The following is a 14,980-nucleotide window of genomic DNA, read 5'->3' as shown; positions in this document are numbered from 1 at the left end:
CTCAGTACTTAGAAGCAATGGCCCGAAATGCCCAAAAAAGCACTGTGAAACACTTCTGTTATGTGCATTGATATTTGAGAGCCTTTTTGTGTGAATTTCAAACGTAGAGACTAAAAAGCAAGGCACTTATTAAAGCACATACTCTCCAGCAAGACTAGACACAATTTGTTTTGTTCTAGTTAGTTTTTTGATCGTATGCTTTTGCTTTAAAATTCTTCCCCTGCATATGAACCATTCTAATTCTAAATACAAGGATGGGGCGAACATTGAAACGTAACACAAGCAAAGACCGGGTGAGTTCCCACATGGGGTTTGAACCCGGAACCTTCTTGCTTAGAGGCAATAGAAGGAGAAATAACTATAAATATCGATGTAGCCGGTACAACAGCAATGCTGTGATAATAAAAATGTTGGCCTTCAGTTATATTACAGAAAAAAGAGGAAATATTTGAGTCAAAGAATGTACTGCAGTCATCATACAACATTTTACAGCACCGCAAGCGTAGAATCAGCTTGTATCAAACTCTCTATACGCCTACAACTCAAATTATTATATCTGAGCGAAAGAAAGTATGTCTTGGGAACTAAATGTTTCCCCAAGGGCGCAGTGTTACAGCGTCTCAACTGGACGGACTCAGACTAATCCGGGCTGAGGCCACACTGGTGTCTGCCTTGTCCGGCGGACCTAACTGATTGCATGCTTTATGGAGAGTGACTGGGTAAGGAAGAGCCCATCTGCTCGGGCACGGAGCAGCGTAATCACAAGGCGATTTGTTGTCACTCCAAACACGGCTGAAACTCCAACTCCGGACCACAGTTTGGCAATAGGATGGGCGCGGGTGTCTGAATTAATCAGAATTAAACACAAATCATATTAAAGTCCGGAGAGAGGGATACAAAGCTTTAGAGATTGCTGTCGAATGCTGGAGTCTCCAGTCCTTTGCTTTCAGGGGAGAGGTCTAGAGGGATCTGTATCGTTCTTTACAGATTGCAGATTACAGATTGCTGTTTTTTGTTTGTGCGATGAATGTCTGATGAATCTACACAACAGCAATCAAGGAGCACCATTTTTGAAGTAGCAACCAAACATTTCATCGCAATTCTATGATAAAATTCTCTGATTCTGTTTATTTCTGTCCGGGGCAACACAAAAATATCAGTCTGTTGGAGCCTTAAAAAGGGCTGACAGTTTGATATGTCATTGTCCCATCTGTGTGTTGAATGTAATAGAAAGAGGTAGAATGCACTCCTCTGACTGGGCCAGCTAATGCCGAGCAGGCTGACAGCAACAGTCACCTGTGTAAAGGTTTTAGAGCGAGGATAACATGCCACCGAGCTCCTGGATTTGCAATGCAGGAAAACATAATCATAGAGTATCCAGAAATAGACAGCGTGCCACAGGCTTATTTACAGGCTAAGGACACAAGCCGCTTGCTGTGAGGTGAAGTAAAGAGCTGGCCGGGTAGCGGAGGTGGAGAGGGATGACTGGGGGAGGAACAGGAGTGGAGTGAAAAGGAGAATGCTGGTAAAGGGAAGACGAATGAAGGATCAGAAAATAAAATGAGAGGTTGGATTGGGGGATGAAAATGGAAATTGGGAGAGAATTTGAAGGAAACTGTGTGAAAGGGGAATACAAACTCTCAGAAAGCTGCAGGTCTGCTTCAACTCTCAGCTCTTTAAAATCAAGGCTGAAGAGTTTACTGTTTGCCGCTGCCCTTCATTAATTGTTGGTGCAGAAGCGCCCCCTGTGGCGGACGCCCCCTTCCAAACTCACACGCAACAACAAACAAACTAATCAATAAAACGATTCCCTCAACAACACAGCCAAACTCCGACCTCCAAATGTCCAGCCCAGTGCCATCAAAACATAGAGAAAAGCCTGGATGTGTTGTAATAAATACTAGTCGGTACCTCCTCTGTGTGTCCATGTCATTACACCAAACACACTAACTTTTAAACAACAGCCATTGAATACTTTACTTCCTGTTTAAACATGATTATTTCATAATTCATTTCCAAGCTCCCTAAGCAGAATCAGCCAGGGGACACATTTACAGGGCGGCCAGCCAGCTCGTCGCAAACAACAAACAAAAAATGTGGCATTTCAATTTTGACATAGCCATAACACCGGAATGGAATAACAAACATGGAATAATCTTATTGTGTTTTAAGCCGAATTGTCCCCCAATGCTATCCAGGAGAGTATTGTTAAAACATTAGCAGCTAAGTTTTAGCATTCCAAAGAGACAATGTTCTGATCTGTCAGTCTGTCAGACAAAGTGACCCATCAATTGGCTTGAATATTACTCTCTCCCGCCTACACTGACTTGATCGACATTGGTTCCTCTAAGCTTTCCAAAACATTATGAGATGCTCCAATTGGCTGTCGTTTGGCCGATCTGTGACATTCATAAGAATGAAGTCATCACTGACCAGCAGAGTGGATCATGGCTTTGGACCTATAGACTCGTGTTTCTCTTTGAAGTATGTGATGTGATTCTGTAAAAATATGAGTTAAACACATTTTAGCTTTTCTGAAGAGGTTTGACCACAACCTCTCCGGAATTGTATCACTCTGTAGTAAAACTCCCAGTTGTCCACTTCCTCACGTGGAAGGTTGTTGATGTAAAAGTATAAACATTTCATGATCCTATATTGAAAAATCTTGTATTTTCAGTCAGAATAATAACCCTTGTGATTCAAGATGTGAAATCGAATGGGACAAGTGTCAACCTAAAACACAGGCGAGATTCATCATTATTTCACCAACAAGTATTATTTATTCATTTCTTGACCTGCACTATAGCTTTTATTCTTGTATTTCCTCTTATCTAATTCTATTTTAGCTTGTTTTTCAACTTCCACACGTTTTTTATCTGCCTATGTAAAGCACTTGCATTGCCTTGTGTTTGAAATGTGCCATACAAATAAAGCTGCCTTGCCTTACAAAATCAGCTCAGTACGACAGGCGTGACTACAAGATGTTGGCTGGAGAAGAAGGCTGTCGGGGCAAAGCCTGTCAGAAATGCCTCACAGGCATACCTCTCATGAAGCAATTTTGGTGGGCCATAGTGGGCACTCATCCCCGCTAATCTGTTGATCTGCTGCCCAGTGAGGGATAAAGCTAAAAAGCCCGGAACCCTTAGTGCACAATCCTTGAAACTAAAAGGAGCAGGTATGACAAAATTACAGACCTGGGAGCACATAGAGGGAAATGCAAGGTGAAAGAAGACTTTCTGTCTTACCTGTCCAACTCTCACAGTGAAAAAGCACCACATAGAAGCACACTGAGATGCATTAAGTAACCAGGTCCACCCAGTTTTAGGTCTGATGTATAGTGTAAGCATTGTAGAGTTTGTCCATTGGAAATGATGGACAAGAAGAAGAAGAATCAAATTTATAAAACCCAATGGAAATGTTGGTGTCTGAAAAACATTGTAAGCAATAAAAAAGTTCAGGATTTTAAAGCTAAGTCAACTTGATTTGCAAAGCTTTTACACTGCAATCAGTGGTGAGCAGATATTAGCTATGAGCATGAACAATGTTCACTCCTTTCACTATCCACTCCTACCACTATCCACTCCTATGTGTTTCAGTCTGGTTACATCAGACTTGGGTAATTGCACCAAATGTATTGTTTTGCTCGCACAGGTTGCAGACAAAAGCCACCACACTGAGGTCATTTTGAGGAAGTGGTGTTGTTCCAGTCACAAAGTCTGTAGTTGTTACTTTGTGGTGTGAATTGAAGCGGTTTTGCGTCTCGCAATTGACATATCACAGGGGTAGGAGGTAATACCAGCAGGTTGGCAAAGCTGATGAAGATTCCCCTCAGTAACAAGCCCTCTTCCTTGTGTCTTCTCCCATTATTATTATTATAAAGATTTGAATGTTTGAATGAGAATCAGCTTAGGTTCAGTTACTGTAAATGGAAATGTAATATCATGGGTGTGGGATGGATGACCAGGAATCTCTGAATTGACAGGGGTGCTCACTCCTTCCTTAGATCCCATTAGGAGTCCTCAGGGTAGAGACTGGTGACCTTTATACAGACAGCATGACTCAGGCCTCCCCTTTATTCACCCCAGCCACTGAGGCATTATTGAGTTATAATTGACCTGCCTCTGGAAGTTCAACGTGTCAACATAATACCTGTGAAGTGGAAAAAGGCAAAATGCCTTGAGTAAAATAAAATCTGTTTCATACAGCGCTTCTTTTCTTTTTTTCAGTGTTTTATCATCACAAATGTGTCATAACAGAAATTATACGTTACATTTCTACAATTTTCCAATGCAAGTGTTAACTTTAAAACTCATATTAAATCGCCATACCTTGTTACTGAAGCTCACAAAATGCAGTCTTTAGTAATACATTCTGGTCACCCACTATATGAGAATGTAAGCGACCAGATGAGTCATTTTAAAAGTACAGCAAGCCCTTAAAGTGTTTGGAAGAGGGCCAGAACCCAAACCACACCTGCTCGTTCTAAAGACTCCTACCCAGTGATGAGTCAGCATTCTCAAGCAGGCAATACAGCAAAACCCACAAAGTGCCAATTATATGTCATTCAGTAAACACACCATAATGCCTTCTCGACAGGAAAGGTTCTAATCATGAGCACACTCATTTACATGGAATTACTTTTAATTTCTCACTGGTGGCCGGCCCTCCGAAAGTGAACTGAAACACTCATGCATGCTGATGAAAATGTTCAGTTCTCCACCACCAAATGCTGTTATGTAAGGCAAGTGGGATGTTTCATATGGGAGCTTGATAGTGGTTTAGGAGTGGGAAAACCAGTGGTGAGAGAGAGCAGAAATAATAGAAGAGCCGCATAAATCTTGTATGTGGTGTGTAGCCTTAGGAATTGTGTGAGAACACAGTAAAAGAGCTTGACCATTTCGAAACTCCTCTTCCTTTGAACCCTCACCACATTAACCATCCACTGTCCCTCTGAATTTAGAATTTATTTATCAAATTTGTCTAGGAACTGAAATGATTAGAACTGGAAATTGCTCTATTTGAAGTGCAAAAGGGTCACTTTAGTCTGGGAGCAGAAAGGTGGCATGAAAAATGGAACCGAGTGCAGCAATGGCAATTGGAATTGAAAAGAAAAATATTGCATGAATCCCATTATTTTTATCTGAATCCAAAAGGAACTATCATACTAATGTGTTTGTCTTCGACCAAATGAGGGGGAGATTTCGGTTCAGAGTGTCCATGGTTCAAACGGGAGGGAATTTAACTCACTTGGGGAAATGCATAAGAGCTCTTATGTCTCTCCAAGGGCAGCATCATTGTGGCTGAGGTCACACATGCCTGGAATATGTTAAAACTGAGCCGATACCAGACTGAATAACATGGTGAGATGGGCGGAGGAATCTTCCTCTGATTAAAAACAGAGCAAACCACTGTGCATGAAAGGGGTTTTGTTCCAAAATGAGACATTTGAAAAGAATGACACCTACTCTCAAGCCCTGAATGACAGCACACAGAGCCATGGCTTACATAACTTTTGAGTCCTTGACTGGTGCTTCAGTTGACGTCAGAGTAACATTATTACAAGCTAAAGGTAATCAAAAAGATTAAAGTGTCATAGATGTAAACGCTAAAATGACTAGAGCTAATGGCAACATGCAAGATAATGAGAAGGACTAAAGGCTGGATTGTACAACAAAAGCAATATGGCTCACAGTGTGTACAGTGTACATACATTGATGGCAAACATACACAGTTTTGTAGAGTATGCAGACACCTTCTGTACACCACGTCACTCACCTTCTTTCCATTTTGTCCTGGCTTCTACCTCTACCTCCACATTTTTGCAGATTAAGTTAAATTAGAGTATAAACCAAAGCGGAAAAGATCGGATGCTCCATCCTTTCACAGAAGAAAACACAATGCAGATGTGCAATGTTCTGTGCACTCCGCATTTCTGTGCTCAAACTCAAAACGGTAGCGTTGAGACTGCTTCACTACTTCTTTCAGTTTGTTAATTGCCCTCACATAACTGTCTTTGCCAGCACATGTGTCCATCTGTTCCCACAGTCTGGATGATTTCACATTTTAGTCAAGTTTCTATTCTGGATCCCAGGTCAAATGGATTTTTTTTTCATTTTTATTTCAACCAATCATCAGTTTGATTGATGTTACTGGGAATGCACAATAAGGTTTTAGTTTTCTTTTTTTTTTACCATTTACCATTTTTTACCATGAAAACAGAGACATCTGTTTTTGCAAGTGCTCTTCAGCTACTCCTCCTCCTTCAGCAAGGAGGTCATCTGCACAGACATCCATGCTGCCTGCAGCACTGTTGACGCGTAAAGTAGAATTACCCCTAAAAATCGGGAAACCTCACTTTGCAAAGAGGAGTAGCACCATTTCTGAGTCCCTGCGCAGATCTTCATGTTTAAAACTGCAAACCTCACATTTGCACTCTGGTTTCCTTTTTATTCATGCACACCTGAACCATGAATAAAATAACACTCTGCAGTTTCTCATCTTTTTGTGGGAGCCAACAACACAGATTGATTGCTACATTATATAACATTCTCAGATTGTGTGGCCAGATAAAGAAAGGCATCAGGTAATTTGATGGTGGAGGGAACAGAGACTGAAATTTAATTTACACTATGACCAGGCAGCGTGGTATTACATCCTCAAGGACAAATTCTGAGTCATCAATAAATTAGACAAGGAGAAGTACAGAGCCTTGCTTTGGTATCTTGGCAGATTGCTCCACGAAGCTATGAGACGTAAAGTGTAAGCAGATGCATATACACACACACAAATTGGCTCAAAACCGTCGTGTGGGCGATCACTAAAACTCTAAAGATGGAAACAGAGGAGGAAAACCCTTCATTTTAGATTGAGCATCGAGGAAAATCAATGCATAGACACAGCTAAGGCTACCTCAAGTGTCAGCAACAATACAGTGTTTCAATGCATGATCTGATATGAAACCCCATCAAAGCTTTGTATTTTGTTACTTTCTTTTCTCACACACTATGTGTACGTGTGTGTGTGTGTGTGTGTGTGTGTGTGTGTGTGTGTGTGTGTGTGTGTGTGTGTACACATATGTAGCTCTGTGTTTCTATAGCTGTTTTTTTATCTCTCATGGTCCCTGGACTGTGCATGTCATTTATGGCTATCTTTGATCGCTTGAAATCTCAGAGGACTGTTACATCACATGCAATCTCACCATCACAGCTCTAGGCGATTTGATAGTCGTCCTGAATTTCATACAATATCTTTGAGGTGCTCTATTTTTCAGCCATCTCCAACTCCATAGATTTTGCAGATACTGTGTACAAATACAGATATGGATTGTGCACTACAGAAAATGCAAGTTTGGTATTATCCAGCCATGAGAATGCTGTTGTTATTGGTTGATGTCTCTTTCTTTGTGCATCTGTGATTTGGCTTCACTGTCGCTGGTATTCACAGTGAATCAGAATAATAATGTGATGTTGCTGTATTCTTTCCACACCTCATACCTGTCAGACAACTGATTTCATGGATCAACATTACATACATTACATTAAGATCATTTGGCAGACGCTTTTATCCAAAGTGACTTACATTACCACCCTTCGCAGAGGGGGGAGCAATTGAGGGTTCGGTGCCTTGCTCAGGGGCACCTCGGCAGGGGCTCGAACCGGCGACCCTCCGGTTCCCAAAAGGGAGCCCTACCCACTGAGCCACTGCCTCCAACAGAATGCTTCCCCTTGTAAGCGCAATTTCGACCACTATTCTAATCAATATCAATAAAATGGTGATGGTACCAGTTTTGCAGCTTTCTGCCGCCGCTCAGACTAAACAACATCAGAAATCACCATCGAACCTCTCAAATTACTTGACGTTCTGTAATCTTACGTCTCAGCATTGCCCTGGTGCAGACACGACACAGCACAGTGCAAACAAAGTGCAACAAATTACAAGAGGAGCTGATCAACATCTGGAACCAATCAAGAAACCTGATGTGATGAGTGAAGACAACCATGACTGCATGCAAGAAGTTAAAACTTTAAAAGTTAATCAACATGTTTACATGCACGTGTAAATTGATTACACTCTGATTAAGGTAATACATTTTTGTTGTTTTATAAACCCCATCATTATATTGAAATCGACATAAATCATTGAATACGCAAATGTTTTGAGTGATGACCCTCTTTCATACACACAAGTATGCAATGTGCTGCATGTTCAGTATTTCATCCTTGAATATCTCACATTTTCTCATAATCACAGTGAAGTTCCGTATCATAGTGACCGTGTTCCATCTCCTCTCACGCTGCTATTGGCTATTGCTCATTGCCGATTCATTGATCTGCTCAAACGAGAAAAGAGTTTCTGATTTCATGCCAGTAACTTCAAACATGCTTAGAAATGTCATTGAGAGCAGGAAGCCTCAAAGATGCCTCAGGATGAGGCACTGAAGTGTTCGGATAGGCACAAGCAGCCGCAGGGCTCTGATCTGGGTTGTCTCAGATCAGAGAAGTTTGTCTGAGACTGGAAAATTGTAGCTATAATCATGAAGTCTGACCTCGCATCATTGATGACATTACCATTGGGTGCATTCCATTTAGGTGTACCAGTACCAGGGATCTTGCATTGTGCACGCTTGCTCGCTGGCGTGACTAAATGGAACAGATCCATCATTAAACTTAAGTTACACCTGTTTTTCCTGTTATGACAAGTCAGTGCGCTGCTGTGAGAAATGTCTGTGATGTTCCCTTTGTGTATCTGGAGATTCCTGTCTAATAATTCATTATGTTTATCTAACAAGTCAAATCAAAAGAACTTGTCGTTATCTGTCAGCCATTTATCATTGCTCTACTTGTCTGGTAATATAAATTGGCTTCGGGCTTAGTGAATATTGATATTAAGAGCACGTGGATGTGTGTGTTGCTATTATCGCCTGTTTCATTTGTAATTTTCTGAATATGAGTCAGAATGAATTGATTGTAATAGAGCATGACGGCTGAGCTCACCCTTAACCAACTTGACTGTACAGTATATAAAAAAAAAAACGCTCTCAATCTAGCGACATTAATGACCTGATTGTGGGTGTAATTTGATTAAACCATTGACATATGAAGTGGAAAAATAACGTTCCAGTGATTTAGTGGGTCTACCGCCTCTCTCTTGTGGAGCACCAACAAAGGTAATAGTTTCCTTCCTATTGCAGGCTGCAGTCATTTTACAGTCTTCCTCTCATATATCAACAACTGAAACTCAACAGTCGACATCTCAGTAACAGAAAGCTGAGGGGTTGATGACCAATTCAGCAGAAGTTTGTCTTGAACATTATCAAAGTTACAAAGCATGTGTGCCAAAGGAAATGCATCCAAGACAAAAAACCCATAGCTCTTAAAATCCCCTGTAAAACATTGTTCTTAATTAGCGCAAGGCTTGTGAAGGAGTGTTTGGCCATAATCCACTATTTTCATGGTAGGCCAATTACAACAGTGTGGGCTTTTTCCGGAGATGGTATCTAAGATTGCCTGTATTCACTCACTATGTACAGTGGCGCTGCTGCAAACGAGTAAGCCAAAAGAGTAGAAGGAGATCAATGTGTGTATTACTTTCCTTAGCACTTGAAGGCATTGCAGCCATTTCACAAACACACCCTTTCAAACTAATTGTGTGCATCTTTCAGAGTAGAACAAAGGCTTCTTTTTCAATCTTAATATCAATCAATATATGGTTTTTGGTTGGAGGAAAGGATGGTGCAGTACTTTCCCCTGTACTGTCTGCACGGGTTGGACCCTAATACCGCCACAGCCCTCCCTCATACCGTATGTGTGTCCAGTCACAGTCGTTACTTCCCCAGTAGAGACACCATGCAGTGACGAACTGGACAGCTGTGCTCTCCAAGCTGTGCACCAAATTTAGAGCTCAGCGCGGTGTCACTGATTTGGAGTAACATCCAAGAACGTTGAGCCCCAATGCTCTGAAGAAAACAACACTGCTGCTCTGTTGAGTGGCTGCTTATCCATTTGTGGTGGCTGAAACCGGAACGAGGGCATTAAGGGATCCTAGGTTCAGGACAGATCTTATTTTCTTTCCCCATGGTATCTGTATTGTCTTTACTTTCTGTGTACATATAAATACATTTACTTCCCCCGTAGCATATTTTTGAATTATTATCATTGTAAGACAGCCACACTGCAAATACTTCTTTAATTTAATGGTTGGGTTGTCTTGTGCCGTGTGACACCTCCAACAACTGTATTGAAAATCCTTCTAAATTGTTCCCCTAGGCCAACAATCTCATATATAATATATAATATATAATATATAATATAATAATCTCTTAGATTGAACCGATCTCAAAGTCTGTTGTATTTTTATTTAGTAATTAGTAATTTTACTGGGTTATTCAATCTGTTATTTTATTATTCAGAATGTATGTATGTCAACCACATATATATTATTTCCTGTAATTTATCTCTTTGTGCCCGTTAAAGTTTAATGCTTCTCCTGCTCTATTTCTTCACTTTATATCACAAGGGACTCAATTAAACGTTTTATGCTTTCACACCACTTAAATGAATATTTAAAAGCTCCTGCAACACAGTTACATTTGTTACAATGTGCTCGTTGGGATAAGGTTTGATCTTCCATATCTTATTTTCAGTGGCAGAGACGTTTTATTACTTTTAATAATGGCAACAGAGACTGAATCACACAGCACAAGGGTTAATGAATTAATCCTAACATGAATGGAAGAGTCTCAATGTCCCTCGCTTGCCTCCCATACCTTTGTCTGCCACTGGCCCTTTGTAAAGAAACTGGGACAGTCCAGCCTCTGTAGCATCACCTTGGGAGCACCACCTTTGATTTTGTTCAGTTTTCTTCCACGCTCATGGAGTTATAGTTTGCTCTTAATTGATCCCCGTGGGGAAATTCATCCTTGGCCTTTGATCCCATCTAATCATTAGAGCGCTACAGCCCGGTGTTTTGGTCAAAGGAATGGCAGGACAGGGACCAGCACACGGACCAGCACAGGGATTCAAACCCAGAAGCTTCCTGTGATGAGGCAACAGTGCAAACTAGGCCTTTTCATAGTTGGATGCGGGAGCGTATGGAAAGTCACAGAATGTATGTGTGGGAGTGGGAGAACAGAAACAACTTATCTCTCCAGGTGAGAGCAATATAAAACCTAAAAATGCAGGTTGGCGAAGGAGAACATTTTGACTCATTTTTGTGGGGAGTGGATATGTGTGGATTCAAAAATCTATCCCACGCAGACCTCTGGTGACAAGACTGCAGAGTCCCATGGCACATCATGGCCCCGTAGAGATTCACTGCAAATCAATATGTTGATCTGTCCGTTTGTCTAAGGCCATCAAGTCAAACCTTACCCCTTGACACACAATTTGGTGTATGATTTAGTGACACTGTCCAGCCAAATGCCATTCCACACAGCAAATAAATATCAAAAGGACATTTGTGATGAAATTGAGCACATTCTAGTTTGATAGACGATTGATTGGAATGATGCTAGATCTTTTTTAGTATGTTGTTTGTTCCGTTGAACATTTTTAGACACTTTTAGACTTTTGACTGTCTTTATATCAGAAATGAGTACTTCAGTAATGCCATACGCACACTGTAAGTCAAATGCAAGTCTTCCAGGTCTGAACGCTGAATGTGGCCATTATCAAAGGACATCACTCCAGTACTAGTGGATTTTAAAGATTTCCTTCTCTGACATTTTCCTTCTTCTATTCTCCTTACTTTACTTTCTTCTCAGCATCAAGCTGCTGCCCCTAAATCTGCTCCTGCCAAACCCACTGCTTGCCCTCTACCCCAACCTTGACTCTCCATTCCCTGCTTTGCTTTGTCCTTATTCTTTATTCTCCCCTACTCCTGTTCCTGCTCACTGCTGTATTTTATTAACAGTGTTGTCACCCATTGATAGCTCTGACCTTCTCGGCTATTTACTAATGCACATCCCAGTGGGGAATAGATCACCATTCTTCAGATCTTACTTTTGTCTTCATGCTGAAAGGAAACAATGCTAAGACCGCTGCCCAAAACATGCAGAAAGTCATAATCATCAGAATCAGAATCAGAATCATCAGATGTCCTGCTGGGCAAAATGGTTAAAAAAGCACTCGGTAATCCTGTCTTGATGCATTTTCTCCCTGTGTCATCTACTGTCAATACAGTATCAGTGGCATTCTGCAGACATGTTTATACAAGAATATAGGTATTTGTATTGGCTTTGAATGTGATTCTTCAGTGAATTCAGTGATTGATTTCATCATAAACTTAAAGGTTTAGTACATACCAGGATCAGATTTGGAGAATGTGTCCACATCCAGAAGACTCCTGTGAAAATGCAAAGCATTATAGGTAAAATGGATCTTTTCTGTTGTGTATGTATTTTTGTTTAAGGCAACACTCTTGCTCAACGTTTTTTCAGTTCTATTTTTGTCGCTTTTGTTCTTTGCACTGTGATTATCTAAAGGATTTGGCTCAGTCTGAGCTTTGAATAAGGGGAAGTTCTAAATGAGCTCCAAAATGATGCCGTAAAAACAACCACCCTGAATTAATGTCATGGCACCCCCGTTTCCAGTCCCTTGTAGACATTCCTACATAGGAAAGATCAAATCCCAGGACATATCACTCATATCTGTTATGTCTCCTGGCTTAAGTCAGTGTAAGTCAGGTGTCTGGACACTTCAAGTCTGCCTAATGTCAGGAGGGACAACACAGGGGCAACATCCATCTATTATTCAGGACCAGATAGGAAAGACAGTCAGCACAGAGACAGTCTGCCAGTCTGATTTTTACTGCTCAGTCAGTCGGTAAGTTGGTCAGTCAACCAGTCAACCCAAACTGCTCGCCAGATGAGAATCGGTAGAAAATGTAGCCCTGCAGCTCGGCCCTGCTGTTTACCACGCACAAGTTAACTGCAGCATCAATAATCGCCCATGCGTGACTATGAATATCAATATCAATATACTGGGTCATTGGTTGGTCTAATAGATCTAAAGTGAAAAATCAAAACGCTATAGGATTTTTGATCACTAGAGAAAGCTGCAGGGATTAACTATGGTTGGGCATCAAAGAGGAAGATGTCATGGATGGGAGCAGGCGTCTACCGATTTCACCTGTGTGTGTATGTGTGTTTTGGGGGGTAATTTATTTATTTAATTTTTTCAGAGGGGATGGAGAAAAAAAGCAAGAGAGAGAGACATACAGTATTCTGCCTGAGGAACATATTTTTAAATAGCAAAATCAGATTTGGTTTAACATTAACATATATAATATATAATGGACATCTTTTTAAGAATGGTGCAATTTTAAATGGGATATTCCTGCACATAAATAAAGACCTATTCAGTTCAATTTTGATATCAATTGAAATGACTTCATAATGATATTGACGTATATAAATACACGCAAACATGAAAACATAAACATATATTCGCTTAATCTACGATAGACACAATCCATCCATTTATTGTACATGCCGTGACGTCTATAAAACACTTCAAAGAAACGAAGAATGAAATTAAACCTTAATAATAAATGTGATGTGACACGTAACGTGGATGGCCACAAGTAGGTTAGTTAGACCCACAAATACACACACACACACACACACACACAGGGAGAGGGAGAATTACGCCGCGTCCAGTCTGAAGTGCTGGTTAACACTGTGCGCTCCACACACACACACACACACACACACCGGACACACATTTCAACAACAATCACTTTACGCGCGTTCAAGCGGATCTGGTTCATGTGGGGTTGTGACCTTACCGGCATGAAACGGTAACTTCTATTTTAGTTGCGGGGACTCTGGTGTTGAGAGGATCAAATTCCCCTATTGATGCCATCATCTCGACCCACGACGCCGACGTGTATCCGCCGAGACAAAAACATGAATGTGGTCATACACAGCGTGGGGTTGATGGCAGCCGTACATCCATAGCCGAGCTCCTGCTTTTCGTACCAAGAAGAAGAAGATGAAGAAGAGTGAAATCGAAGGAGTAGCGAGAGAAAGAGAAAGAGAGAGAGAGAGCGGGGGGATGGAGAGAGTTAGAGAGAGGGAGGGAGAGAGAGAGACGGAGGCAGGGAAAGTTGTGAGGCAGATCTAAAGTTCATTCATCCTTCGTGCGTCCACGGTGCGCGCCCCGCCAGTGCGTGTCCGGTGCCCGAGGAGGAAGAGGAGGAGGGAAGAGGAGGAGGAGGAGGAAGAGGAGGAGGAGAGCGCAGCCAACTGGGGGCGCACAGCAGCAGGAACAACACGTCTCTCCCGTCCTCTCTCTCTCTCTCTCTCTCTCTCCTCCCACTGACAGGTATCTGTGTGTATGGAACAAATGCCGTGTTCAAATAAAACTCATATTCCCTCGTTTTTTTCATCATTTGTTTGTTCTTTTATTTCATTCCCTTTGAAAATTGAAAATCACTGACAGAAAACATCCTGAAATCTAATTAACCACAACCAGAAGCAAACTGAGATCTCTCCCAAACTCTTAATTATCCTCTGCTGTCTTTGACACTTTTAAAAACAAATATTGCCTTCGTGTTTACTTAAAGCAGCACTCTCTTGTGCATTTCTACCTTTTTCGTCAACTACTGTATGTCATTAACAATGGTGACATCATTCATAATTCCACTCCTGTATCCCACCCAGTCCACTACTCTGAGTTGTTAATGCAAATATGAAGATAAGTAAGGTCAAGAAGTAACAGCGCTCCTTTAAAACCCATGACGTGCGTTTTCTTTCTCTATTTAGAGAGGCTGTGTTACATGCCCAGATTGTGTTTTTTTTTTTTAAGAAAGATTTAAGTTTGTTGATCTAAAATAAAAGTGAATCTGCATCCTTGCCAATATGAAAGGTGTTTCTTGGCACATCACTCTCCGGAGGACTCTTTTCTTCTGCCGATGTTTTCTCACCCAGCTCTATAAAACTCTGCCAGCAGACTACAAACTGCAGGGATAAGTGCCAAGC

At 41.3% G+C, this 14,980-nt stretch overlaps 1 protein-coding gene across 2 annotated transcripts in view; it reads right to left on the bottom strand.

The window, feature by feature from the left end:
- cpne9 (copine family member IX) overlaps positions 1-13,865 on the bottom strand; it is a 55,351-nt gene extending 41,486 nt beyond the window's left edge. For both annotated transcript variants that reach the window (XM_076159302.1, XM_076159303.1), the window contains exons 1-2: positions 13,786-13,865; positions 12,302-12,342 (exon numbers count right to left, since the gene is read on the bottom strand). In XM_076159302.1, the coding sequence (XP_076015417.1) occupies positions 12,302-12,342; positions 13,786-13,865 (121 nt within the window). The remainder of the gene's footprint in view (positions 1-12,301; positions 12,343-13,785) is intronic.
- Positions 13,866-14,980: the final 1,115 nt, after the last annotated feature.

Source organism: Genypterus blacodes, unplaced genomic scaffold (genome assembly GCF_046128005.1).
Source record: "Genypterus blacodes isolate CSIRO-AG114 ecotype Tasmania unplaced genomic scaffold, CSIRO-AGI_Gbla_v1 ptg000094l_1, whole genome shotgun sequence".
NCBI classification, from domain to species: domain Eukaryota; kingdom Metazoa; phylum Chordata; class Actinopteri; order Ophidiiformes; family Ophidiidae; genus Genypterus; species Genypterus blacodes.
The sequence above is the reverse complement of the archived record's forward strand: the minus strand, read 5'-3'. Positions and strand labels throughout refer to the sequence as shown.